The sequence below is a fragment of the Chanodichthys erythropterus genome, chromosome 23 (assembly GCF_024489055.1).
Source record: "Chanodichthys erythropterus isolate Z2021 chromosome 23, ASM2448905v1, whole genome shotgun sequence".
NCBI lineage: Eukaryota > Metazoa > Chordata > Actinopteri > Cypriniformes > Xenocyprididae > Chanodichthys > Chanodichthys erythropterus.
Genome location: NC_090243.1, coordinates 17,835,525 through 17,860,171, shown reverse-complemented (window position 1 = coordinate 17,860,171; position 24,647 = coordinate 17,835,525). Strand labels below are relative to the sequence as shown.

The following is a 24,647-nucleotide window of genomic DNA, read 5'->3' as shown; positions in this document are numbered from 1 at the left end:
AGACAGGACAGGAAGTGTCGTTTAAAGAACAGGAAGAGAAAAGACAGACAGCGAGACAATTCAAACCTGACACGGTTTTATTTAGATCATGTGACACTGAAGACTGGAGTAATGATGCTGAAAATTCAGCTTTGCATCACAGAAATAAATTACATTTTCAAATATATTCCAATAGAAAACAGTTATTGTAAATTGTAATAATATTTCACAATACTACTGTATTTTTAAATCAAATAAACACCCTTATTGGTGAGCAGAATAAACTTCTTTAAAAAAAACAAAAAAAAAAAACAATTAAAAATCTTACAAACCCCAAACATCTGAAGTGTTATAAGAGACAATGACTTCATGCACAGCCGATATTAACAAAAAGACATTTATTGTGATTGTTTCCATTGACAAAAATTTCCTCTGACAAATGTACACAAGACTGATCATCAAAAAAAATCAATGATGAAAGAATAAATCAATTACAAAAAAAAAAAAAAAGCCCAACAAGGAACTAGTGAGAATGTAAAAGTTTTAGTTTTGAGTAGACACTGCAAAATGCAAAAAAAGACCAACATAATGGAACACACTGCAATTCTACACTAGTAATCATTATTATACTTAACTGACCGTTTATTTCCTGTATTTTCTGCTCTGTTTAGGCCTCAAAAGAGCCTTAAAATTTAGTGCCATGAGCACTGCCAGTCCTAGAATGAGATTTATGTGAAAGAACAGTCTGATATCTAATTACCAGGCAATATAACTAATGAGACTGAAAATGGACGGAGAGAACAGTGTGTACTGTAAGTAACAAGCTGGACAGTTTTTGCTCCGTCTTAATGTAACGGCACATTAGTTCGACACAATGCTTCTGTGGTCAAATATGCACAAACACTGATCTGATGACCCTGAGAACAACTGAAAACGCTTTGCAGAACAATAAAAAGAAAAGATGTAAACACATGAGACAGACACAACGTTTGAAGAACGACTCATTAAGAAGGAACAATTCTTTAGGCACGTACACAAACTTGCAGTCACAAATGGCCGGACTTTAGCAGTGGCACGGCGTCAAATGCTTATGGAAGCTCGTTTCCGCCACAAAATAAAAAATAAAGGAAAAAGATAACTGCAACTTTTTTATCTCACAATTCTGACTTTTTTTCTCATAATTGCATGATATAAATCGCAACTTCAAGTTATAAAGTCAGAATTGCGAGATGTAAACTTGCAAATCTTTTTACAATTGCAAGTTTATATCTTGTAATTCTCTTTTATCCTTGCAATTCTGACTTTCTCACAATTGTGAGTTTATATCTCGCAATTCTGACTTTTTTTGCAATTATGAGTTTATATCTCATTCGGACATTTTTTCCTTGCAATTCTAAGTTTTTTTCCTCGCAATTCTGACTTTTTTCCTCGCAACTCTGACTTTTTCCGCAATTGCGAGTATATTTATCGCAATTCTGACTTTCCCCCTTACAATTATGACTTTGTTTTTTCCTTGCAATTGACTTTTTCCGCAATTATGAGTTTTATCCTCACAATTCTGATGTTTTTTCCTCGCAATTTACTTTTTTCCTCACAACTGACTTTTTCCACAATTGCGAGTTTATTTTCTCGCAATTCTGACGTCTTTCCTTGCGTATTCTGACTTTTTTCCCTCACAATAATTTCGCAATTGCGAATTTATATCTTGCAATTCAGACTTTTTTCCTCGCAATTCTGACTTTTTCTGCAATTACAAGTTTATATCTCACAATTCTGCCATTTTTTCCTCGCAATTCTAATTTTTTTTCTTCCCAACTCTGACTTTTTCCGCAATTGCTAGTTTATTTCTCGCAATTCTGACGTCTTTATTTGCGTATTCTGACTTTTTTTCCCTCGCAATTCTGAATTTTTGTCCTCACAATTCCTTGCAATAATTTCGCAATTGCGAATTTATATCTCACAATTCTAACATTTTTTCCTCGCAATTCTAATATTTTTCTTACAATTCAGACTTTTTTTCTCGCAATTCTGACTTTTTCCACAATTGCGAATTTATATCTCACAATTCTGACGTTTTTTCCTCATAATTCTGACTCTCCCCCTCACACTTATGACTTTGTTTTTTCCTCACAATTGACTTTTTCTGCAATTACGAGTTTTTAACTCACAATTCTTAGGTTTTTCCTCACAATTCTACTTTTTTCCTCGCAATTCTTACTTTTTTCCTCGCAACTGACTTTTTCCGCAATTGCGAGTTTTATCTCACAATTCTAATTTTTTTCTTACAATTCTGACTTTTTTCCTCGCAATTCTGACTTTTTCCGCAATTGCGAATTTATATCTCACAATTATGACGTTTTTCCCTTGTAATTATGACTTTTTCCGCAATTACAAGTTATCTCACAATTCTGACGTTTTTTCCTCGCAATTCAAATTTTTTTTCTCGCAATTGACTTTTTCCGCAATTACAAGTTTATATCTCACAATTCTGACATTTTTTCCTCGTAATTCTGACTTTCCCGCTCCCTTTTAATTCCCCCCCCATTATGATTTTTCCCCTTACAATTATGACTTTGTTTTTTCCTCACAATTGACTTTTTCTGCAATTGCAAATTTATATCTTGCAATTCTGACGTTTTTTTCTCTTGTAATTCTGACTTTTTTTCCGAACTTCAAATTCACAATATAAAATCAAAAATACACAATCAAAAATACACCTGAATTCAATAAAAGCATGTTTTTGAAACATTTGATAAAAAACTGAAGAAATTAAACATCCTGAACACTTTAATAAAATCTTGAGAAAATCAACATTGCATAATCAAAGCATGTGAGATTTTGATAAAACTGTGAGCCTGCATTCATCTATAGTAAAAAGACATTCATCTTTATAAAAAACAACAACAAGCAGCAAACAAAACTTCATCCACACTCACGAAAACACACTAAAGTTCGAGTGGCGCCTCGGCCTGTTCGCTCATCTGCATGGAGAGGTAGTCAGCAGGACGCCTGCGAAAACATCACCACACAAAAACAAGCACACATAATGAGGTGAAACATGTTTTAACATCATATCACTTTTTTTTTTTTTTCAAATGCTGAAGGTAAGCAAATGGGACAATCACACAACAAAAACTGGAAATGAATTTATCCTTACAAAAGAAGGCAATATCCTATCATATGAATTGGTACTTATCATATTTAGATTATCATATTTAGGGTACCATAGTATTTATCTTGGTACTCCAAGGTACTTAAAAGAATGTTGTGGCTTTACTGTGTTAATCATCTTAAATCATTCCTAAATATGGAATTTTTCAAAGTATATGTTTTTTAAGGATTTTTTTGTGTTAAGTGAGACATGGTCAATTAATGTAATTAATAAATATTAAAAATTAAAGTTGAATGAAAAGTTTCAAGTTCAATGCATCAATCAGAATAAATAAAATATATTTAATATTTAAAAATTAAAGTCATACTACTTTTAAATTGTATACTGATATGAATTATATTTATTAATTTGCATAGGTAAGATGATTTAATATTTAAAAATAAAATAGAAAAAGATAAATGCTTTTAAATTCATTTGATATTAATGAAATGTATTAATTGCAATGAGTAAAAATTAATCAGTACTCAAAAATGTATTATATATGATTAAATTATTGTATGTTTAAATTAAAAAAGTTTAACTACTTTTAAATTCAAAAGTTGTTCAATTTTTTATTTTATTTAAAAATATCAAATACTTTTTATTTATACCAATTAATAAATTAAAATGTTTTAAACAGCATATTGATAGTAATTATATAGTAATTGCCATAAATAAAAATTAATGAATACTTGAAAATTAAAAGTTGAACTACTTTTAAGCTTTATTTTGATATCATTTAAATTTATAATATATATTAATTGGCCTATAATGCAAAATTTTAATAATTATATATGATTATATTATATATAATAAAAAAAAAATTAACTACTTTTAATTATTATTTTTTAAAATATGAAATACTTTTTTATTGTTACCAATTAATAAATTGAATTAATATCAATATACGCTTTTAAATGTTTTAAACAGTATATTGACATTAATTCATTTTTATTTGGCACAAATACAAATATTTAATATTAAACTACTTTAAATCAATATTATTTAAATTGTCAAATCATTTTAATAACATTTATAATACATTTTAATTGGCCTGTTTTTTATTGGCTTTATTTATTTTTTATAAATGAATCAATTGACACCCCTTTTAACGATCACTATACAGACCTTCATGCAAAACACACACACACACACACACACACAGACACACACACATATATACATGTATATATATATATATATATATATATATATATATATATATATATATATATATATGTATGTGTGTGTGTGTGTGTGTGTGTGTGTGTGTGTGTATATGTATGTATATTTTATATATATATATATATATATATATAAATACACACAAACTGATCTGTCCTCACCTTTTTTTGTACAAGAAGACAAACAGTGCAGCACCCAGGGCGAACAGCAGAAGCGCTGTGATCACAAGCCCGACCTGCAGTGCGACCGATGACCCCTCTGGATATACAAATGGATGGTTACTTCTTTAGGCCAGTATAAACCCTGGACTCCCATAACAGCAAAATCTAGCAGTTATCTGGCATTAACATCCGTGTGGTCATGTGTGTGTGTGTCCTGTACCTCCATGAACCTGTCGCTCTGGTGCAGCTGGACACGAGAACTTCTTGTTGTTCTTCAGTTGTTCAGTGATTTGCGCCCTCTGTTGGTCAGAAATAGCAAGAACAGTCCCCTGTGCGTACAATTTATCAGCCTCGCAGGACACATTCACACCTAAAATGGGGTAAAGACAGGAAAAAACTGTCATTATCAGGTAAATTCAGATACATTTTAACACCATGAATGTGTTTTATTGTGTCTTACCTTTAACATGCAAGCTTTCAATCATCCCACACTCACAAAAATCCTCTAACAAGTTAGAAAATTCCTTCTGGTCACAATCTGAGAGAGACAGATGAAGAAGAGGAAATGAGAAACTAAATATTAAATTTAAAACAGATCATATTATGAGAGATCAAATGTTTCTTTTTTAAATGAAAAGGTCAATTTTAATATGAACTGAAAACCTCAGTGTTTTCATACTGTCTGACCAATTAATTTCCATGATTTTTCCATGACTTTTCCAGTCATTTGTGATGAACAGGTGAGCATTTTCTTAAAACACTTAAAGTGATTTCTAGTTGAAGAAATACAAAGAACGGAGCATAGCAGGAAAAATACACACACTACCATTTACAAATTTGGGGTTGGAAGTCTCCTCTGCTCACCAAGGCTGCATTTATTTATTAAAAATACAGAAAAAAACAGTAATATTGTGAAATATTATTACAGTTTAAAATAGCTGTTTTCTATTTTAATATAATTTTAAATGTAATTTATTCTTGTGATGCAAAGCTGAATTTTCAGCATCATTATTCCAGTCTTCAATGTCACATGATCCTTCAGAAATCATTCTATGTTGATTTGCTGCTCAAAAAAAACATTTATTATTAATATCTATTAACTTTTTCTCATCTTTGATGAATAGAAATTTCAACAGAACAGCATTTATTTGAAATAAAATTTATAAAATAAATGTGTCTTCTCTACTGTCACTTTTGATCAATTTAATGCATCATTTCTAAACAGAATATTAATTTCTATTAATTAATTTCCAAAACATTGACAATTTCCATTAATATGTGACTTGATGTATTTTTTTGGATGACTTTTACAGACATAGAAATCAACGTTTGAAATGTTTCCGGTTTTTCAAGGGCCGTGGGAAAACTTTAACTTTCTTGGAGGACAATAAGGGATAAGTCATCTCAAACTAAACATCTAAACTCTTTCGTGTTCTCAGAGTCACCTGTCATACCAGCAGTTTTTATTCTCTGGGTGTGTTCAACATGTTTGTGCATGCACCGTGGGATTTTGACACGCATAATTCAACAACCGAACTGATATTTCAGAGCATCACAAACCAAAATAATAGATAGATGCTTCTGGCTAACATTAGAAAAAAATCTTTAAATTTTAAGCTCCATAAATGCTGGCATTTGATCTTTAAATCTTTAACACTTTAAACTTCCCCATTTTTCTGTGTGATAATTTGAGTTCAATGCTGTCATGTTATAAAAATGTGTTATGCATTCCGGGTTTTCAACAGAACCTGAATATTTTTAGTATTTTAGCAGATTTAAAGGGTAAGTTCACCCAAAAATGAAAATTCTGTCATTAATTACTCACCCTCATGTCGTAAGACCTTCATTCATCTTTGGAACACAAATTAAGATATTTTTGATAAAATCCGATGGCTCAGTGAGGCCTGCATTCACAGCAAGATACTTAACTCTTTCAATGTCCAGAAAGCTACTAAAGACATATTTAAATCAGGTCATGTGACTACAGTGGTTCATCCTTAATGTTATGAAGTGATGAGAATACTTTTTGTGCGCCAAAAAAACTAAATAAAGACTTTATTCAACAATATCTAGTGATGAACGATCACAAAACACTGCTTCATGAAGCTTCGAAGCTGTACGAATCGTTTGTTTCGAATCAGTGGTTTGATGTGCCAAAATCACGTGATTTCAGTAAACGAGGCTTCGTTATGTCGTAAGTGTTTCAAAAGTTCAATAGTTCACATGACTGTGGCAGTTTGATACGTGATCCGAACCACTAATTCGAAACAAAAGATTCGTAAAGCTTCATGAAGCAGTGTTTTGAAATCGCACATCACTAGATATTGTTAAATAAAGTCGTTATTTTGTTTGGGGGGTTTTTTTGGCGCACAAAAAGTATTCTTGTCGCTTCATAACATTAAATGTGCCATCGAACGTTTTTTCACAAGATGTAATACAAGTCTAAGGTGTCCCCTGAATGTGTCTGTGAAGTTTCAGCTCAAAATACCCCATAGATTTTTTTTTATTAATTTTTTTAACTGCCTATTTTGGGCCATCATTAAATATGCGGTGATTCAGGCTGCGACCCCTTTAAATCTTCGCGCTCCCTGCCCCCGAGCTCTCAACTCTAATATATAGCATAAACAAAGTTCACACAGCTAATATAACCCTCAAAATGGATCAAGATGTTCGACATGCATACTGCATGCATGCATTGGGTCATGTGAGTATAGTATTTATTTGGATGTTTACATTTGATTCTGAATGAGTTTGATAGTGCTCCGTGGCTAAAGCTAACATTACACACTGTTGGAGAGATTTATAAAGAATGAAGTTGTGTTTATGAATTATACAGACTGTAAGTGTTTAATAATGAAAATAGCGACGGCTCTTGTCTCCGTGAATACAGTAAGAAACAATGGTAACTTTAACCACATTTAACAGTACATTAGCAACATGCTAACAAAACATTTACAAATATCACTAAAAATATCATTCTATCATGGATCATTATTGCTCCATCTGCCATTTTTCGCTATTGTTCTTGCTTGCTTACCTAGTCTGATGATTCAGCTGTGCACAGATCCAGACGTTAATACTGGCTGCCCTTGTATAATGCTTTGAACATGGGCTGGCATATGCAAATATTGGGGGCGTACATATTAATGATCCCGACTGTTACGTAACAGATGGTGTTATGTTGAGATTCGCCTGTTCTTCGGAGGTCTTTTAAACAAATGAGATTTATATATGAAGGAGGAAACAATGGAGTTTAAGACTCACTGTATGTCATTTCCATGTACTGAACTCTTGTTATTCAACTGTGCCGAGGTAAATTCAAATTTCCATTCTATGGCACCTTTAAGGTTGAACCACTATAGTAGTTGCTGTCAATGCAGGCCTCACTGAGCCATCAGATTTTATCAAAAATATCTAATTTTGTTTTCTGAATATGAATGAAGGTCTTACTGGTGTGGGACGACATGAGGGTGAGTAATTAATGAAAGAATTTTCATTTTTGGGGGAACTAACTCTTTAACCGGTGTATTCCACAGAAAAAAGTGAGCAAACAGCACTTAGAATGACATGAGTGTGAGTAAATGCCAATGTTTTCTGGGTCATTTCTTTTGGATGAACCATTCCTTTTAAAAAACATACTTCCTGATTTTCTCTGCAGGCACAGATCCACAGAGCTGGAGAAGGCGGGACTCGGGCAGAGGTTCTGGAGGCCTGGACTGGGCTGGGATGAGATCCAGAGATCAGGCCCGTCTGATGCACATCGAGAGAAAGAACTAATCGCACAGAAACACAGGCACACATAGCATGAAAACAGCGTACAAAAATGGCTGATTCCAATAATAGACTGGATACAAATACAAAAGATCCCAAACAAACCCGAACAGTAGGTCTTCTGGGAAGCGTGTTACGTTGTGCTGGAGAGCTCTTTCTAATTCCGGGTCGTCGGATAAAACTATCCAGTCTAATTTGCGCGAGTTGTTCCCATAAACACCTGATCCTGATGGCTCAAAAGACAACAGCACTGCACCCAGTTGACCCAGCTCTGGCAAACCGTAAGCTGCACAAACACAAAGATCCATGAGCAAAAAAATTCATTTTACTTTCTGGAATTATTCTGCTGTCTAATAATCACTGGTTGTGTATAGAGAACAACAGACAGAAGTAACAATCCCATTCATTTTCTCCACTGAACATTTTATTTGTTTGTTTATTTTATTTGAGGTTGAGGATATGCTTCAATTTTGTAAACAAACCAAAAAAAATAATGTTTATTAGTCGAATTCCCAGTAAATAAAGACACAGTAGCACACTAGCATCCCATTCTAAACATAGCACACATTAAATGCAAAATAAAATAGAATACAATTAAAAAAATCTAAATAAAATGATAAAATGACTTTAAAAGATAAAACAGAATTAAATTGCTTTGCTCACAATCCTGCAGATGTAACAGAGTTGTTCTGATTACATTCCCAAAACACTTGTTTTATTTATAACAGAATATTTAACAATAAACTAAAATATCATTTTATACATACAATCACTGGGCCTCATTGATTCATGAAACTTTCGTAAATAAAATCAGAAAATAGAGTAATTTGCACTTAAATTAGACCTTCCCGAAAACTCTCCTCCTGATTCACAAATGCTTCGTTAACATCAGATTTGATAGTTAAATGTGTGTATATTAATGATTTCCAATCATGATAAATAGGGTGCGCATGCACGCTTATTTAAAATTAACATAATCCCCACCTATGAATTACAGATGCTCAAATTACTTGTCCAGGAACGCTTCTGGATTCCCTTCTCTAGTATATTACATAAATGCAAAAGAGAGGTCATATGCCTAATAATAAATATTTGAAAAAAAAGTGCATCCACCAAAGCATTTTTAGCCAGCTGAAAAAAATGCCAGGCGCTCTTCTGAAAATGGCCAGATGGTGGCGCTTGAGAGTGCTTTGGAGGCGCAGCCTTTTTCCATCTGAGATGCTTTGGATTTGGAATATGGCAGTAACATTTTACTAGTAGCCCATCTCATTTTGATGAATATTACTGAATATAAAAATGTAGTAACCATCAATATTAACTTCTCCAGTGTTGTTCAGTCGTTGTACAAGTAGGATGATTGGTCGGTGTGGTATTTGTCCCGCCCCTCCTCCACTTTGAAAGTATCAGTGATGAGCACTGTGTTTTACCCATAGACTGGATAAAACATGGATATAGTGTCCGTGATGTCACAAGTAGTTTCTGAAGAGCATTTTGGGTGGAGCCGGCCGTCGCCATCTTGGCAGCGCGTCACCGTGCGTCACTTCCAGATAACCGAAAAATAAGCTTTTTAACACTCTGAGGTCTGACGGTATCGCCGGCGATACCACCGTGGTTTTTTTCTTATCAGTGTGAAAGAGACTCAAAATACTCCGTCAATGTTGCACATACAATTAAGAGTTATACACCATTTTAATCTGTGGAATATCTTCTTTCATTTGTGTACACTCAGAGTAAAAACAGAATTTTGTGCTTTTTGTAAAATAAAGAAAACTAACATGATGCGTGATTTCTCGTCTCCCTCTGAACGAACTCCAATCTGATAGTTCTCAGAAAATGAACTGTAACTTAGTGAATACTAATGACAAAAAAATTACACTTATGTCTAAAAAAACGTTAAGATGTCAGGTTTTAAATCATGTAAGTCAAATCGAAAACAAACCTTCTTTGTTTATGTAATCTGTATGAAAAGAGAGCCATGTCAGAAATCCGTGATTCAGCTCATTATCCGCTAATGCGGCCACGCCCACGGAGCCAGCGCTATTCAGACGCTAATTCAGTCAATACATGCATTTATTATCTCAATCGTGTATTTATTGTCTTGAAAAGTGTTTATCTGGATGTAAAAGTCATGGTTAGCGATCTCTAGAAGACATGCAGTTACTTCCTGTTTACTTGTCTTCTACAGATGAAGTTTAGATGAGTTTTTGTTTCTTTAGCGCCCTCCTGCTGCTGTATGTATTGGAAACTCCATTCATGGAATAGCCTCTTCTTCTTTTAGATGAATTTGTGGACTAAAATGCACAGAGCGCCCTCCGACTTCAAGGATGAATTGAAAACACCAGCGCTCATAGTAATGACAGTGAATATTAAATAAAAATAACTCCTCTGTATAGAAAATTGACATAAGCATATGAGAATCCAATATTTCTCCAAATGTGCATGCTTTTAAACTAAAAGCCTATATTCAGACTCTTTGCATCACAGAAATACATTATATTTTAAAGTATAATATAAAACCATTACTTTATATTGTAATAATATTTTTCTGTATGTTTCATATATCATAATGAGCTTGAGACATCACAGAAGGTTTTTTTTCACAGCCTACCTGACTGAAATGCCTCATTAATATGCAAGTCATTTCAGCTCATTACTATCCAATTCTTTTGTCTTCTCAGGTGAGAATGGCCCATTTTCAGTGGTGATTCACGCCTCCTTGCATACTGTGTTTCTTGGCAAAAAGTGTCTTACAAAAACTAAATCAATATATTGTTTTATATGAAGGAGTAGGCAGCATAATTTTTACATAATTTTGAAGCAAAAACTCTAGTCTACAACCTCCAATACCCTAAAGTCTTATGAACACCGATTTATTATACTTTTTTTGGCCTTATTTCAGTGACTTAAGTTTTTTGTTTTTTCAACAACCACGCATAAATGTTATTCCTTCAAAAACACAAACATGTACATACATGTTCCTCACATATTATTGTAGCCTAGTTTGTGCTGAATACAGTGTAATGACACTTTTTCCATTAATATGTTTATGAACAACTGAAAAAAGCACAAATGTCAGGGCATGTCAAAAGTTCTCCAGGCCCCAAATCAGCCTCAGACTCCAGAGGGTTAACGCTAAGTATGTAATATTTTGTGATTCAGCTCAGAGCTGTTATTCAGTCTTTAATGAAGAATTCGCAGAAATGTCAATGGAGAAAAAGAATGGGAAAAATACGTTTCAGTGGCCTAAGTTGAAATGATCTTTGGCTTTATATCAGCACACATCAGTCTACTTGTACAAAACATGTGCCTGACAAAGAAGACATTTCCAAATCAAACTCACCCACCTGCACTAGTGATATTCTCGAGGACATAGAGCCCGTTTTCTCTCGTGCTGCCAGTGAGCGGGACACTCACTGCTTTAGTGTCTTCCCCAAAAAATACCACGACAAATCCATTCAGTGAAGTCAGCGGAGGGCCAATCAGCTCCACAAATAAACAATATATCATTGATTGGACTCCTGTGCAGTTTGTCAAGCTAAGTTCATTGATGACAAACCCCTCAGGAGGTGGAGGTATCGTGGGTTTCGGGGGACAGTTATTCTGCTTCCTTGGTGTGGGAGAAGCGACCTGTGGACACATGGAGGGTTAATACGGGTCCAGCACATCAAATCCTATAACAGCAGTGTCATCTGGTTGTTATCGCAAAATACATTCTGATAGGCTACTTACTTAGGCATCTATTCATAGCTTCCTGTTTGGAATGACATACTACATACATTTGGAATGTATTGTGTGCACAGTAATTAAATGCTATGCATCCATTCAGTGCCTAGATGACCAACTACATTTTGTAAAATGTGCAGATTAAAAACTGCAATGCACTCATCCTCTATCGCCTGTCAATTTAAACATTTCAACTTTATTATATAATTAGACTGCCGGAAAAATGCTTAATTTTTTACTCAAAATGGAAAAGAAAATTATTAATAATAATAATAATAATAATAATAATAATATTATTATTAATTCTCTCTTTTCCTGGCAGTTGTTTTGCTCTTTACTGTACCCGTATGTTTGTTTTACTACAACTTTTCTGTAAACTAATAAATTAATAAAATGATGTATTTTTTGGCTTTTTTTTTATTTAATACATTAAAAAAAAAAAAAAAATTTAGGGCTGTCAAATGATTAATCGCGATTAATCGCATACAAAATAAAAGCTTGAGTTTGCATAATATATGTGAGTGTACTGTGTGTAATTATTATGTATCTATAAATAGACACAAATTAATGTATATATTTAAGAGACATATGTTATTTATGTACAAAATATTTTGTATTTATTTATAATATAAATTATATACAAATATAAATAAATACATATACTTGTAAATATTTCTCAAATATATACATGAATGTGTTTGTATTTATATATACATAATAATTACACACAGTACACCCACATATATTAGGCAAACTCAAACTTTTATTTTGTATGCGATTAATCGCGATTAATCGTTTGACAGCCCTAAAAAATAAAAAAATAAAAGCTATTTTATCACTTTACACATTTTTAAAATAAAATAGTATTAATAAAATTAAAGTGAAATAAAATAAAAGTAAAGTAATGTTAAATAAAATAAAGTAAAGTGAAATAAAATCAAGTAAAATCAAGCAAAATAAATTAAAGTGAAGTAAAATAAAAATTAAAAAAAGTAAAGTGAAAAAATAAAAAGTAAAGTTAAATAAAATAAAATAAGTAAAAGTAAAGTGAAAAAGTAAAAGTGAAATTAAATAAAGTCAAAGTAAAGTTAAATAAAATAAAGTAAAAGTAAAATTAGGTCAAATGAAATAAAGTAAAGTGAAAAAAAAATAAAAAAAAAATAAAGTAAAAGTAAAGTAATGAAATTAAAAAAAATAAATAAATAAAAGTAACAAAGTAAAAAAAAATAAAGTAAATGAAATAAAAAAGTAAAAGTAATGTGAAATAAAAAAAAAACAATTAAATAAACAAATCATAAAATAAAATGCAGCAGTTCTAAGGGGAATGACTTCTACTAAACGCTTTGCACTTGAATTTAAAATTCTGCCTGAAGTACCAAGACAGTGGTACAAATGAGATCAAGTAAGTTTCTCTGAGAACTCATCATGAAGCTTACATGTAGAGAAACACTAGATCTCACCCTGAAAGCATTGAGGTCGAGTCTCTTGGTTCCACATCGAGTGAGGGTCTCATCGCCGGGTAGCGCGTTGATGTCCTCCAGCAGAGGGAGCTGTCTTGGTGTCAGCGCTTCCGTTAGCTCCGAAACCTTTTTATCAGATCCACGAGTGCGGTAAACTACTGCATCCAGCAAACCGCTTCTGGGAATATTCTGACCCTCCTGAGAGGGCGGAGACTTGCTGCGATATAACACTATGGCATCTGGTCCATTCTGAATAGTGTTCGGTTGCATTCTAATGTCAGGGCTGACCTTAGAACTGCCAATCTGGAAGAACAGATTTTAGAAAGATTTTAAAAGCTGTTACTTTATGTTTGTTGATTCTAGCTAAAATTTAAAGGGGTACAATAATGCCTTTTACAAGATGTAATATAAGTCTCTGGTGTCTCCAGAATGTGTTTGTGAAGTTTTAGCTCAAAATCCCCCACAGATCATTTATTATAACTTATCAAATTTGCCCCTATTTGGGTGTGAGCAAAAACATGCCGTTTTTGTGTGTGTCCCTTTAAATGCAAATGAGCTGCTGCTCCCCGCCCCCTTTCCAGAAGAGGGCGGAGCTTTAACAGCTCACCAACAGCTCACCAACACAAGCTGGAGAATCTCACGCAGCCAAAATGAGGATTGTCAGTAACGGTGTTCAGCCTTACATTGTTCAAACCGGAGTCGACACTGATGGAGAGACTCAGGAAGAAGTTACAACTTTTAGATGTTTCTGAACGGTTAGTGGATAAATTTATGTAGTTGATGTGGAGTTGATTCAACTCATCCACTAGCATTTGCCGTCATGTTCATCTTTTGTGCAAATCCAGCGTTGAGTTGACCCTCGTTTGTGAAGCAGTCCGACGTAAAATGACGGCATGACAACAACACTCTACTACAACAACTCTTCCTCTTCGCTAAAGCAGCCCAACATGGCCTCACTTCCTTTGTTGTGTGTTCACGGGGGCGGAGTTTATGTAAATTTGAGGGTTAGTGATATCACTAACCCCGGAAGAAGCTGGTTGTAGTCCCTACCAGCCGTTTGTTGTAGTCCTTAAACAGAAAAGTCTTTTCTCCCTTTGCATTGAACTTTGAGTGTTGTATCTTTGCAGATGTTGTTTATGTTCAAACAGCAACATTACACACTAACTAATGTTAAAAATGTGAAATCATAATCAAGGACCCTTTAAGACCCTATATTTTGAATGATAGTGTACATAAACGCCTATTATTTCATAGCAGACACATACTACTAAATGGAATTCGACCATGACTCATTGTTCCACAATGCAAGTGTCAAAGTATGCAGCTGCTTACCAGGAAGTATCCGTCATCATCTGTGAAATATCCGTTCAGCTCCAGTTCATAGTACACCATTCCATTCTGTCCATTGATCATCACCAGCCAGATGAAATCCAGCGACATACGGAAGCCAGAGGGATGCCACAACTCTATAAACTCCTCATCCTCGGCTCCTCCTATACAGTCAGTATTGATTTCATTAAGCAGGAAATCCATATCGCTATGAATGGCGGGATAGCTGGGTCCTGCCGCCGTAGAAGAGGCTGAAACAACAAGGCAGAACTTAAAAACATGGCAGCAGGAAACAGTTCATTAATGTGCATCATGGGGAATCCTAAAAATGTGTATTTAACATGGAAGAGAAAGAAAGTTGTAATAAATATGGTTTTGTTTTGCTACATGAAATCAAGACCTACTGATGTTAAGAGGGCAGGACTGAAACCAAACGCAGTCATTGGGTTTTCCGGGACTCCGGGGCCTTGTTACAAACAGTCCCGGATCTCTTGTCCATTCTGTAACACCACACCGACTGGCACGAACACCTGCTGTCTGAAAACTGCAGCATACAAATATGGATAAACCTATACTATAATACACAAACGGCACAATAATGCATTGTATCGCATGTGCTGATCACCTTTCTGTGAGTATGAAGGGTTTTCTCCCGGGTATGAGTGTCTCTGTGAGGTTCTCACTGGGCATGTGTGAAGAGTCACCATAAACAAAGGCATCGATTGGCTGTTCGTGGCTGAGGGGGCCGTCCTTAGGGAAGTCTGACACTGGGCCTTTATATAACGCCAATGCTGCACTTTGTGGCACTGAAAGGTCAAATATTACATAATTTATTTAGTTGGAAGAAAGTGTTTGTGAGATGCATGTTTCATCAGTAAATTGAAAGATAAAAAGTAAATTCGTTTTTTGATTAAAGATACATTAAAGACCATTATTATGCCTTATTTTCATGACATTGAAAATTACATGCTCAGTAGCGTACTATAATGAGAAAACTTAAATAATAATAATTATTGTTTGAAGTATTTGCTTCTCTATTCTGCTTAATACGAAAATAATAATTTTATCAGGATTATTTTCATTCATTTTGTTTCCCTTCCCCCATCACATTACATTAATGAGAATTTAGATACGCAAAACACATCCTTTAAAATTAGTTAAAAAATCTAACAAATAGGCTGCGTTTCATTCTCTTTATGCAAAATATAATTCAATTTTTTTCCTTTTGAATCAGAGGTGATATGTGATCTGGACATTACTGAGATTTACCCAACAACATGAGACAATAAACAACACTAAATTGTTTGAAATAGTACTGTTATTGTTAAACTTTTTCAATAAATGAAATAAAGTGAAATATAATAGAACTTTGAAATGTTGCATCAGGTAAAATAAAAGCTGAAGTACTAAAATTACAAAAAAAAAAAAGTCCCCCTATAGTCAGTTATTTATTTATCCCTTAAAACTTAATATTTGATCACCAAAATTACATATTTAAAAGTTTTTTCCTGTGAAAAAAAATTCTTCATGCCTTAAAATAGCTTGAATGCAACTCTACACCCTTGCTTAATTTACGCGGATCAATGAATATGCTAATTAGCCCCGCCTCCACTCCACTCAGCTCAGAGATCCACACGGTCAACTTACTGAGGTAAACGCTACACATGGTATCGCTTTTTACAAACTTTACAAATGCTTTGAACAACTCAGAACATCAGCGTGGAAAAGCTAATAGTTTATCATAACATCGTAATGTACATCGTATACTTGCTATACTATTGCTATTTTTCATATCAACAGAAAAATATACCGGGATGGCTTCAGAGTGGTCATAGTTAATGATATGCTAAAGCCCGCAGGCATGTTGACATGATTAGTTAAAAGGTAGTTTGTGACATAAGAAACACCAGCGATTTCAAACCACGTTTTTGAAACTCTTTAGATAAAAAGAGACATTAAAGAGAAAATTCTCAGAAATGGTGTTGACATATGAATTTGCACATAGTTTGTCTTAAAGCATATTAAAACACCACATAGACATTTTGATAACATTAAAGAATTGATTTTCACCACGGGGGGACTTTAACCCGTAAATGCATACCTCAAGTCTTTAATGACCCGGGACGTCATTTACTACCCTCCTCCTCGTTAATTTTTAAAGTTAGACATCAACTTTCTTGGTATTCCTCAATCAATTTATTATAAAGAATATAACAAGAAAAAAAGTCATAAAATTATAAAAGAATGCCTATTTTTGTATTCATTTTTTGTAAAAATTGTATAGGGTCGCTAACGACCCGAGGTGTGTATGAGTGTACGTATATTTTTTTCTCCACAATTTTAGACGATGGAATAAGTGCAATTCACCTTTATTCCACAAGGTGGCAATGTCTGATACACAATGCTGAATTGATGACTCATTCAGGCAGAGAACGAAATAAAAAAAACATGAAATGGCTCAGCGATTTACTGCAGAGCAAGTACTGAACGCAATCAAATATGACTGTAACTGTTACAGGATGAATCTGGTGAAGCTGTTAGCAATCGAAATATTGATTTTGAAGATGTTGAAAATTATATCGTTTTGAGAATACGTTTGAGATCATGAATAGGCTTATATTCAAGACCTCAAACATAAAACTGAATTTACTGGGAAATGAGCTCTGACGAGGACAGTGATGATGGCATAAAACATCTGCTCAAACGGAGCCCTTTCAAGCTCCAAAAGGTAACAAATATGCTTTATTTTATTCTTCTGTAATTGTTACTCTAATATCAGAGGAGTTTTACATTATCGCGACAGGTAGAGATCCTTCCGTGTTAGATATAGATCCGGGTCGATAAAGACCCGAATATGTAAGAATGATTGGCGAAACATGCGTCATGCATTTAAGGGTTAAAATAAATGAAATGATAAATAATAATAATAATAATAAATAATTAAAAATGGCATAAAATTACTAACATTTAAAACAAAACTTAAAATGAAAACTGATAATGCCTGAGCTTGATAAAATATACCATTCCAAATCTTAAAGGAACACTCCACTTTTTTTGAAAATAGGCTAATTTTCCAACTCCCCAAGAGTTAAACAGTTGAGTTTTACCGTTTTCGAATCCATTCAGCCGATCTCTGGGTCACGAAGTTGCGATTTTCTAGGCCGATATGGCTAGGAACTATACTCTCATTCCGGCATAATAATCAAGGAACTTTGCTGCTGTACCATGGGTGCAGCAGGCGCAATGATATTACGCATATTACGTTTACTATTACGTTCCTTGATTATTACGGCCTAGAAAATCGCAACTTTTCATTTTCCGTCGGTCTTAGTACTAGGGCTGTCAAACGATTAATCGCGATTAATCGCATACAAAATAAAAGTTTGAGTACTGTGTGTAATTATTATGTATATATAAATACAAACACATTCATGTATATATTTGAGAAATATTTACAAGTATATGTATTTATTTATATTTTTATATAATTTATATTATAAATAAAAATATTTTGTTCATAAATAAGATATTTCTCTTAACTATATAAATTAATAATTACAGTACTTGCACATCTATCAGGCAAACTTTTATTTTGTATGCGATTAATCGCGATTAATTGTTTGACAGCCCTACTTAGTACACAATGTAACTACAGAACAGTCAAGCTTTAAATAGGAAAAATATTGAAACTCTTTTGTCATTTTTGAGCAAGATGCTAACGGTCTAATCAGATTCAATGAACTATGCTAAGCTATGCTAAAAGTGGTACCCGGAGATTGGCTGAATGGATTCGAAAACGGTAAAACTCAACTGTTTAACTCTGGGGGAGTTGGAAAATGAGCCTATTAACAAATACTATAACGGTATATAAATAATACTAAATTACACTAGTTTGGAAAAGTGTCTTTAAAAAAGTTTATCTGTAAATATCAAATCAACTGTACCTGCCAAAGTTAAAGTATTCACAGATACAGTAAACATTCCAGCCTGTTTTGCGATGAACTCCACACTCGAGCTAATCAGATCTGTGGTAACATCATAAAGCACCAAAGAAAATGATCCGGTTGTCTTGCCAACATCAAGTTCCACAAAACCTCTGCGGTCCGGCCCGCCGAGGTCGACTTCGTTAATCCATACATTTGCAGGGGTCGGCGGTGGGCAATGATTGACCCATGCAGGGGTGGGTGGGCCAGTGTAAAACGTCCAGAGGTTGTCCGACTGCCAGCAGCGCTGAATGGACTCATCTCCCTCCAGAGCCGCCTCATCCTCTATGTACGGAACCGAGCCGGGAGTCAGAACTGACGCGAGGCCATCGGCGCCTTCTGCGGATTTACGAGAAGTGTATACTACTGCGTCCAACAACCCCACTCCTGAAACTTGTCCCCCTTCAGGAACCGGGACCCAGTTGGGACCGTAGAGCGCGATGGCGTCGGGCCCGTTCTGAACGGAGTTGGGTGGAAGAGCGATGGTGGGACTGGGAGTCAGTTCAGAGGAGCCAACTAAGAAGAAGCCTCGTTGATCTGTCTGGTGTCCGTTCAGATTGATGACCCTGTAGGCGAGGTCTCCTTTGCCATTGTAGAACACAAGTGTGTATCCATCCAGAGAAGTGGGATTCGTGCCATCATGGTACAGCTCCACAAATTCCTGAGTGTCCAGTCTGGGATTGTCACAGTTCACCTCGCTGATTATTAAACATGAGGTTGTCTCTTTAAAAACACACATTAGGACCAAAAACACCAAACTTAGCTCCACACGCATGGCTGCTGCCCTGTTAGAAACTCTCACCATATCATAATAAACAACTGGACCTGGGGAAGGAAAACAGAAGGTTCATTCCAAATGAATGCAATCACTTTCAAAACATCTTAAGTTTCGTTTCTACTAAATCTAGACACATTGCTTCTCCAATGGTTGCGATAGTGGCAAATTTAAGGACAACCAATGAACTGGAATGCATCAAAACACACAAACACATTAAAACAATTCCAAAGTCTCTTCAAAAAGATATTTCATTATCTGCATCCATTTGACATGACACAAGAGATCATAACAAAGAACATTCCTCTCAAAACCAGCACAAGCACCATTAAACAATACAGGTCTTCTGAAGTCATATGACAATGTTACATATGGAACAGACAAGTATATAAATGACAACATTTGGGGGTGTTGAACTGTTAAGTGTAGCATATTCATAGTAGCTGTAAAGGAACTTTAGTTTGTTGTGAACTCTGGCACCTAAAAAACACAAGCACTTACGCAATAGTCTCTGTCTGAGGAGTCACCAGCTTAACCACAGACTCCAATAAGCAGCAAATCTGGCTCCTGTAACACTTATAAATGTCAACCAAGGCAGCAAGTGCTCTGAACTTTTCAGAAAACTTAATTTCACCAACATTGATTGCAGAGTACATTATATACACTTTTTAATGGTTTGTGAAATAGCATGCAAGTAGTAAACAACAATAAACATTTGAGAAACTCTGTAAAGGGCAATCCGGGCTGAAAAAGAGGAAACATATAAAACATTTCTAAGGACTATACACAGCAAAATCTCCAGAGTTCAATCAACTCTGCTCAGAGTACATATGGTCCCTCTCTAAATAGTGTTAAAATAACACTGAAGCAGAGTTAAAGTTAATGAGATAATTAAACAATTAATTAAATAATGGTTGTTCATTAGTGATGAACACCTGCTGTTAACAAGCAGAATCACTGAAGAAAAGAGAAACACAAGAACTACAACTGACTTCAGTCACAGCCTTATTAATTGCTTAATTATCTCATTAACTTTAACACTATTTAGAGAGGGACCATCTGCAACATTTTCATCTGCCTTGGTTGTAGAAATATTTTCCCATTCATTTTTCTTGTAGGGATTTTTTTAAGTCTTCCTTTAGGCCATAAACCAAACCAACCAGCTACAAGGTGTTACAACAGGAGTGGCTGAATTAATCATTCATGTTTGTCAGGTCATGCAACAGCAATTAAGCACACTAAATGTTTATTACTGCATACTGTATACTGTCTTTAAAGGGTTAGTTCACCCAAAAAAGAAAATTTGTGTCATTAAAGGTGCTAAAGAGGATGTTTTGTTTTATACATTTTTGCAATATTACTTGAAACTGTCTTTACTAACTGATGAAAGACTATTTATTAGGTGCACTGAAAGTAATATTAATATATATCATCTGTGCACGAGGTAGGGCCTTAAAAACATCAGCCAATCGATTGGCCCTCTGGCTTGTCAATCACTGCCGTGATGTTCGTTGTGAGAGACGTGTGCGGCTGCGCGCTCCAGTAACTTTCCACACTCCACAGGCGCCGCATGCAGTGTTTTTGTCAGGAAACAGGAGTAACAACTGCAGATTATGAGTTACCTGCGGTGAGTCCGACATAATGAATCCAAAAAACACGACACTGAATGCCAGTGGTAAACACTCGTGTTCCAATACTCGTGCACGAGTTTTGGGAGGCGTTCCTTTGAAATGAGCTGTGAAGGAGGGGGGGCACGCATGTGCTCATTTCAAAAACTCAGTAACAGTCTTTGGTTTCTCAGTCGACTAAAAAAATCCTCTCTATCACCTGTAATTACCCACCCTCACGTCCACACCCATAAGACTTTCATTCTTTGGAACACAAATGAAGATATTTTTGATGAAATTTGAGTGATTTCTGTCTGTCCACTATACAACTGACACTTCGATGCTTCAAAAATTTCATAAAGAGTGCCGCTATTATGGGAGTGGCTTGATGCAGCACAGGAGATGCAGATAACTTGACCCTTAAGAAACTTAATTAATGCTGTCATGTAACAATCTGCTTTAAAGAAAAATAAATGAATTGCTAATTACAACACTGAAATAAAAATGTAAAGCCTGCACAAATAGGAAATCGTGAATATAGCCTAAATAATGAGCCATGTAAAAAAACAGTGCACATTTCATTTATCTATTATAATTTTTCTGTTCTTTTTTTTTTTTTTGCTAGGCTGTTTTCTTATAAAAGGTGCAGAAATTTGTTGAGTTTTTTGTCAGGTGTCTTTTTTTAATTATATGACGTTTCCATCTTGACGCCAGCGGCCAGCCAATCGCTGCATATCTGATCGTGGTTTCAAGTATCGATACATCTGCCCTTTTCGAGGAACACATGAACGCTTAGTAATCGCAGATAATTTAATCTAGATATTTTAATTCGCTTGAAAAACCAAATTAACCAGAGTTCAGTTATCACGATTAAAAGATCTGGATCTGCAAAATCATCTCTGATGTATTAAGCGAGGTACAAAGAATGGACCCCAGATATGGTAAACGGAAGCTAAAGCATGTATGCTTGAAATGCAAGATCCAATTTAGTTCATTCTCGCATTCGGTTGAGCTTCTGTTTATGTTTGCTGATCAAGGTTTAAACGTGAATAAAAGCCTAAATTCAATCTGTTCAGCATATAAAGCAATCATGTTCCTTCAGAAAATGTGGACTAAAACGCTCAATTCATATAGATTAGTTTTACGATCTCTTTATGAACTTTTTGAAGCGTCAAAGTGGTAGTTGCATAGCTGTCAATGGAGGGACAGAAATCGCTCAGATACCATTAAAAAGGACGACACGGGACTGAGTAATTAATAACAGAAATGTAATTTTGGGGTGAACTATCTCTTTAAGATAATGAATACTGCGCTAATAAGCCATTCAAAACATACAGCACTATCATGACGGCATTCAATGTATTCAAAGGATTGATCACCATGATAATGGACAGTTACTTTTTGCACACTCCAGTGAAGAAGCAACTGGAGAATATAAAGACAAAAGTATCTAAGTAGAAGTATCACAACATCTACACAGAGTCCATTGTTTGTTGCTGCTGAGCATTAAATAATGCATTTAAAGTTCTTAAAAGTTGCTAGCTAGTTCGCCATCACAAAGACACACTCGATTTCGCAACACTGCGAAGTTAAAATCCCAGCAGACTCGATCTGTTCAACTACAGCGGGAAGAAGCGCATTGCAACTCGTGTGGTTTAAATGTTGCTTGCCTTACCGTGACGCCTGATGCTCGGTAGAACGGGGTTTGAAAGTGTTTTGTGAAGTTTCAGCAACTTTTGCTGTGTGGAGGAACCGATTTGATCCGGTCGGTCACTTCCACGCGCGTGTGGGCGGTGAATCTGGATGAGTGCACCCACATTCCCGGAGACATAAATCCTGGTTCCCAGAAAGATGCCTCTGTCCGTTGTGTGCACTGCAACAAAGATTTTCCTACACTTATTGCTTCACAGGGGATGCATCATTTCCTGGGTTCTGAAATACACCAAAACTGTTCAGACATATAAGTTACTTTAAAACCAATGTAGGCTAATTGCTTAGGTGCAAAATATCAAACCAAGTCTCATTTATTTTAAAGAAAGATGATGGCACGAGCACACTTGGCAAGAAAAAAACACAACAATGTTTCCTCAGCTAATGATTTAGATTGAAACAGATTTACTCTTTTTATTATGAAAAGGTCGCATTGTGAACATTCATGTCTACATAATTTATTTTTTGCTACTTTTGGTGGATACGTGCGTCATTTCTGCGGTTCTCCAAACTGCAATTTCTTCATGTTATTCGTACGTCCCGATATATGTTTAAAGGTCAAATGTGGCTCTTGAGTAATTTCCTTCATCTTCACAGTCTAGAAATGATAGCTAATCAGCATTTTTGTTGACCTTTATCATACAGACACTTAATTAAATCACTAAATTCTGCTCCCCAGAATTCCTTTGCGGCTGTGATAAGAAAAGAAAAAGATGTGCATTATCTTTGCATACAGTGCACTTCCATATGGTAAGTTTTATTATTATTATTATTATTGCAAATTAAAGATTACAAATATTATCAGTAAAATAAATAAGGGGGCATACGGACATCATCACAAGAGGTTATCAGAACATCAACACAATACAACATTTTGTCAATATGAAAAATTAAAGGTTGCTTACAACAGACTCAAGGATGTTATGTTAATTTTTAAGTCCTGACCCATTTTTAAGAGTGAATCACTTCAAAATATGACCAGTGGGCTTTATGGACATTATAAGTCTGCTGTATACTGAATTGCAAGGCATAAACATCTATTGGCTTACACCGCTGTTCCATAATTCATTCTGAATTTAAGGTAGAATATTTAAATTCAAAATTCAAATCTCCAAGGATTCAAATAGTCAAATATATACCCATTAATTCTCACTTGCAACACCAGAGGTCGCTGTCTCCACAATATTAAATGTACGTTGTTTCTGTGTTCAGAAAAGCATACTATTCTTACTGCAGTATAGTATGTATGCTGTCCTCAGTATCTAGTTATAGTATGTATGCTGAATTTCCAATGCGTGGAATACCAAATTTTGTAGTACACACAATAAAGCACATTCTTTAAAGAACAGGAAAAAACCTTAATTTTTAAATTTAGTTTAAAATAATTTTTAATTTTTATTAATTTTTACAAATTAAACAGCTCATAAACATACTTTATCACTAAACAAAAATTGAAATAGCCTCTTAAAGATGAAAGTATTATGCAATCATTTAAGACATCCCCCCTTAAATAGAACTTCTTGAGCATGAAGAGTTCTTTAAAATTGATTCAAGAACCCTAGAGTTCTATATAGAACCCCACTGTACATGGAATACTGTACATCACAATGCAACGTGCATGACTTAATGTTCTATGGCTGTGTCTCATTTCAAAGGCTGCATCCTCTGGAGGTCACATTTGTTGGCCGAATACATCATCAAGGATGTCTCCTTAAAGGGTTAGTTCATCCAAAAATGAAAATTCTGTCATTTATTACTCACCCTCATGCCGTTCCACACCCATAAGACCTGTGTTCATCTTCGGAACACAAAT

The 24,647-nt window shown here is 34.8% G+C and overlaps 1 protein-coding gene across 1 annotated transcript; it reads right to left on the bottom strand.

The window, feature by feature from the left end:
• Positions 1–76: 76 nt before the first annotated feature.
• On the bottom strand, positions 77–23,006 carry si:ch211-183d21.1 (uncharacterized). Its single transcript, XM_067378201.1, has 13 exons — positions 22,800–23,006; positions 18,704–19,567; positions 15,385–15,565; positions 15,164–15,303; positions 14,763–15,010; positions 13,431–13,733; positions 11,592–11,874; positions 8,353–8,533; positions 8,116–8,249; positions 4,937–5,014; positions 4,697–4,846; positions 4,477–4,573; positions 77–2,988 (listed from the first exon to the last, which is right to left on the bottom strand). The coding sequence occupies exons 2-13, from the start codon at positions 19,545–19,547 to the stop codon at positions 2,925–2,927; spliced, it is 2,703 nt and encodes a 900-aa protein (XP_067234302.1). The 5' UTR covers positions 19,548–19,567; positions 22,800–23,006; the 3' UTR covers positions 77–2,924.
• Positions 23,007–24,647: the final 1,641 nt, after the last annotated feature.

Coding starts and splice junctions, on each gene's coding strand:
- si:ch211-183d21.1 (XM_067378201.1), bottom strand. CDS start 19,547: ATGGTGAGAGTTTCTAACAGGGCAGCAGCCATGCGTGTGGAGCTAAGT. Junction 15,304..15,384: donor CCCTTCATACTCACAGAAAG/GTGATCAGCACA, acceptor TGTATGCTGCAG/TTTTCAGACAGCAGGTGTTC. Junction 15,011..15,163: donor GTCCTGCCCTCTTAACATCA/GTAGGTCTTGAT, acceptor TTGTTGTTTCAG/CCTCTTCTACGGCGGCAGGA.